The sequence below is a fragment of the Bison bison genome, unplaced genomic scaffold (assembly GCF_000754665.1).
Source record: "Bison bison bison isolate TAMUID 2011002044 unplaced genomic scaffold, Bison_UMD1.0 scf7180017864283, whole genome shotgun sequence".
NCBI classification, from domain to species: domain Eukaryota; kingdom Metazoa; phylum Chordata; class Mammalia; order Artiodactyla; family Bovidae; genus Bison; species Bison bison.
The window spans coordinates 540,161-544,603 of NW_011494855.1; the positions used below are offsets into that span (position 1 = coordinate 540,161).

The 4,443-nt window shown below is 47.2% G+C and overlaps 1 protein-coding gene across 4 annotated transcripts in view; it reads right to left on the reverse strand.

The window, feature by feature from the left end:
* LHX8 (LIM homeobox 8) overlaps window positions 1-4,443 on the reverse strand; it is a 29,872-nt gene that overhangs the window by 20,928 nt on the left and 4,501 nt on the right. For 2 of the 4 annotated variants that reach the window (XM_010849419.1, XM_010849417.1), the window contains exons 2-3: window positions 2,911-2,997; window positions 2,385-2,546 (exon numbers count right to left, since the gene is read on the reverse strand). The exons of 1 other annotated variant lie outside the window; for it this stretch is intronic. In XM_010849419.1, coding sequence (XP_010847721.1) covers window positions 2,385-2,546; window positions 2,911-2,985 — 237 coding nt within the window. In that variant the 5' untranslated portion in view covers window positions 2,986-2,997. One more of the 4 variants, XM_010849421.1, reaches the window with a different exon arrangement.

Here is a 4,443-nt window from a genome sequence, read left to right on the forward strand (position 1 = left end):
CTTTTTTTTTTTCCCCCTCAAATGGGTCCAATTAAATTAGAGTTGAGAAGTACAGGCTTCCATTAGTATTCCACTGTTTAAGGCCTCTGCATTTTGATCTTATCCAGGCTTTTTTTCTTTTTAAACCCAGGATAGATGCAGTCTTCAAGGCAGAGTCATGGTCATTCTCTAGTTCCCTAAAGCCAGATGTAATTCCTAGTCTGCCCCCTTTCCTCAAAGTTTACTAAAAAAACAAAACAAAACAAAAACCTGCTTCATCTTCTTTTTCTTTTCCAGAGAGGAAAATAAGGTGAACAGAAAAAAATTCTGGAGACTATAAGCCTTTCCTGATGGCTAGCATTCATCCAATCTCTGTATGTATACATATATAGAATCAATCCAAAAAAAAAAAAAAAAATCACTCAAACGACAGGGCACTGAAGTATCACATGGGGCAATAGACGCAGCTAACTCTTCTCACATTTTTGTTCTAACTCCATTTTACTTGCCTCATGATATGGTGTTTTTCTATATTAAACAGTTACATCCTCAAATATTCTATTTAACAATTATTTTTTCACCAGTGACTTGAACTGAACTCAAACTTATCTGGAAGAATATGCACTCAAAATGGTGGTGGCGGGGGAGTTGAGAACTCAAGAGTTTTTATATAAAGTGTCAAACTTTTGTTAGTTTCCTATATGAAGACAGTTTTCTTGCACGTCTACTAATATGTACTTATGCATACTTGTACATATACTAAAGAGTAAACTAGTAAACTAAGACTGTATGTAGAAGACTTCATTGGGAGCACACCAGTCCTATTACAAAGGAAAGCTTAAAAAAAAACATATAATTTAGACTGTTTTATACAAATATATATCTGATATATAAACATATGTTAACATATAAAAGACGAACGCTAGAAACGATTATCTATGTCAGAGGATATGTTAAGAGTCACTTCAAGCTTTTTTCTTTTTCCTCTCTAATATGAAGTGGGTCCATTATACATCCATTCAGAAATATTCTGAAAGATAAAGCTAATTCACTAAGAGAGCTCAAGAAAGGAAGAAGCTAGTTTTGATTCAAAAGATGGTTTTGAAATATTCAAAGAGGTTCAGGTCTAGAAACACTGAAATGGGAATCTTAAGAATGCAGATTTAAAGAGAAAGCCATGCTAACTTGCCAGCCTTAAGAATCAACCACTAATTAAGTAACTTAGTTACTTTTTAAACAGTTTTCACCAAAACTCCTTTTGGTACTTTATCTTAGTTGTATCTACAGGGTATCATTCCAACTTTCCAGATGAAGCAGTTCTGTATGCTGAGGCAGAAATTTAAAGAAACTCACAAACTTGCTTTCTGAATTCATATTCTACATAATGAATTCTTTTGAGAAACTAGGTGGGGGATGGTGGTGGTGGGGAAAATAGAAAGTGGTTTGCTACTAATTTAGTGTAGGAGAGATCATTATTTTAAACAGTGGTTTAAAAAACACTATTGAAGTTGAAATTCCATGATATTAGGATTAAAACACAGGGGACTATGGTCCTTCATACAATGACATGGATAACTGGCCTGCCAGAATTTGTACTCCAAAACTCCCCCACAATATCTTGAGAGAAGTAAAACAAATTAAGACAGACAGTCAACTCTCAAACCACCACTTGAAGCACTTCATCCTAGGCATTTTTGTTTCTTTTTGTTTTGTCTAACTTCACATCAATTTCCATTGCCCTCCTAAGCACTGGAGATGACGTTAAAAAAAAAAAAAATCACTGAGTGGCCCTGAAGTATTAAATCTTAGTAAGAGGAGGAAGATATTGAAAATGGTTTTTATTTAAATGGTAGTATGAATTTTATTTTGGAAAAGCATCAGGTTAGTGTAAATAAACATAAGACTATATTAAAAATATCTGTCTAGAAAAGACTCTTTAAGGCACTTCACAGTGGTTCTCACCAAAGGAGACACTGAAAAGGGAAAATCGGTCAACATATACAGACTTAGAACCCTCATAAGCAGGCAGACCCCTGAGTGTTATTGCGGGTTATAACCCGAGGCTCAGTAAAAATAATTAGGCAGGACCCTGTTTCCAGAAAGGATAAGGATTTCCCCACTTCCGTTCCTCTACAAGTAGGTGGCTGGCTCCAGTTCATTCACCCGGGTATCGGCACCCCTCGACCACACACACAAGCAGTTTTGCAACAACAGGGGGTATTCTAAGATTTCTTCTCCCACTTTTTCCCACCTTATGAGTTGCTCTTGACTGGGCGGTTGTACTAAGAAAGTCTACAACCTCGAGCGAGAACTTGAGTGGAAAAGAAGGGGAAAATAAACTTTTCTCCTTCCCCAGAGCTCCCCGGGGAACCGCGCTTGCCTTGGGCCTCGCGGCTCCGCCCTACCTTGAGAAGGTACTTGTCCACGATCTCCAGGCCGCAGCTGCTGCACACACACTTGCCAGGAGGGCAGACGGAGCCCGAGGCCATGGACCGGGGCGAGGACGACGGGGACAGCGGGGCCGAGGAGGAGCACGAGTCCTCGTCCCCCACTCCCTCGGGGCTCACCTGCAGGAAGCCACGAGGCGCGGTCTCAGGCGGTTCTAGACCCCTCCTCCTCTTCCCATCCCACAGACCCGCGGGGGCTCCCTCACCTCCTCCCCTCCCTTCCCCCAAGCCACCCCCAGTGCCTGATGTCCCGCTCCTCGCCCTCCCTGGGGTCCAAGCTCCCACGGCGCAGTCGCCGGGGCTGCAGACCCCTGACCTCAAAGTCCTGGGGTGCCTGGCGGCTCAGGCCAGCCCGCCTCAGATCCCTCCCCTTCCACCGGCTCCTCGAGGGCCCACAGTTGAGCCCGGGAAGGAACTCTGGGATAGCAGCCCTCCGTTCTGGGCCGCCTCTCCAGGGCCAGCTCCCGGGGCCCTACCCACTCACCAGCCCCTCTTCCCCGGCGCCTTTCCGAGTCCTCCCGGCCGCCAGGGCTGCAGTCCGCCCGCACTCCTCCGACATGAGACCCTGGCACTGAGGAGGTGAGAGCCGGGAAGTGGAGAGGAACAGAGACCAGAAGTTCAGAGTCGGCACGTGCAGCCCGGAGCTTCAGCTTCTCCGCACGCGGGGCGAACTAATGAAGGCCCCGGCGCGCTGGGCCCCACAGGCAGCCGTCTGGGCGCCTGGGCCCGCGCGGCTGCGGGCGAGCGGACGGCGGCGCAGCCCTAGAGCGCAGCGAGGCGGCCAAGGGAGCTCCGGGGGCTCGCCCGGCGCGCCGCCGCGCTCTCCGGGCTACGGGTCCCCAGTGCTCACCGGAGCACGCCGGTTCCCCGCCCCCCTGCCAGGGGTAACGAGTTAATAACAATCATCCCCGCACAAAGCATTTTCTTTCTAGACGTCAATCACTGCGGAGCGGGGATCACTGGGCTAAAGGGGGTGCATGGGGGGTGGGGTGGAGTAGGAGAGAAGAAAAGAGGATTTGAGGAGGGGGTGGGGATAGAAACTTGATTTCTTTAATAGCCTCAATTAAAAGAGCGAGACATATATATTTTTAAATGGGAGCTTTTTGAGTTGGATAGCCCGAAAGGTGAAGAGGTTTAATAGGATACTTGAAAGCTAATTACAGCGGGATTTAAGAAGCCTGGTGTTTGTTCCGATGACAATTTGAATGAAAATGCTTCAGATTAAACCGAGCCAGCAGCTCTTTCGTAAACTTACAGCAATTAGAGCTGCGAGTGATTTATACTCGTTTCTTTAAGGTGTAAATTGCCACTTATTGCTCGGTAAGTCAACATTTGAGTTACCAAAGGATTATTTTTAACCAGCGCAAAAAGCGGGTCGAATAATGGAAAATATCCAGCTGAATTTAATTTGTGTCATTAAAAAAACAACTCACACAACCTCGGTCAAAATGTTTTAAAGCAACAACGCGCATTACTCAAGTGTTTCCAAGCTGTTGCAGGAGTTTTGTTCTTAAACGAAAACGCAGCCGCTCTGGGCTTTTTCTGCCTTCGTTTACGGAAACGTTAGCTTAGGGGGCGGGGGAGGGGGGGTGTCACGGAACTCGAGCGGCCCACGCTTCTGCAGTTCTCTCTTCGCCTCCCTCTTCCCTCTGACAGCATCAAGCGAGATGCGGTCCGAACCCCAGAATCCCAACCCCACCCACCCCCGGGCTCTCTGCCGGGATCCAGCGCCGCAGCACGGAGGCCGCGTCCTCGCAAACACAGAGTTTAGGCAGGAGCCCCCGGATTTCCCGTGCGTTCCCCGCAAGCATTCGGGCGAAGACAAAGTCAGCGGTGCCCAGTGCGGGGCCGCGGAGGCGCTCAAACAGGCTGCAGATGATTTTCAAACCTAAAACGCGACATACCCCGCCTTTGTGAGTAAACGCTCCTGCCTCCAGAGCGAGGTGAGAGTTTGTCAGTTTCCCGCTATCTACTGTTAGGAACGGTGCAACTCGAGAGCCCTAGGTTTGTTTCTTTC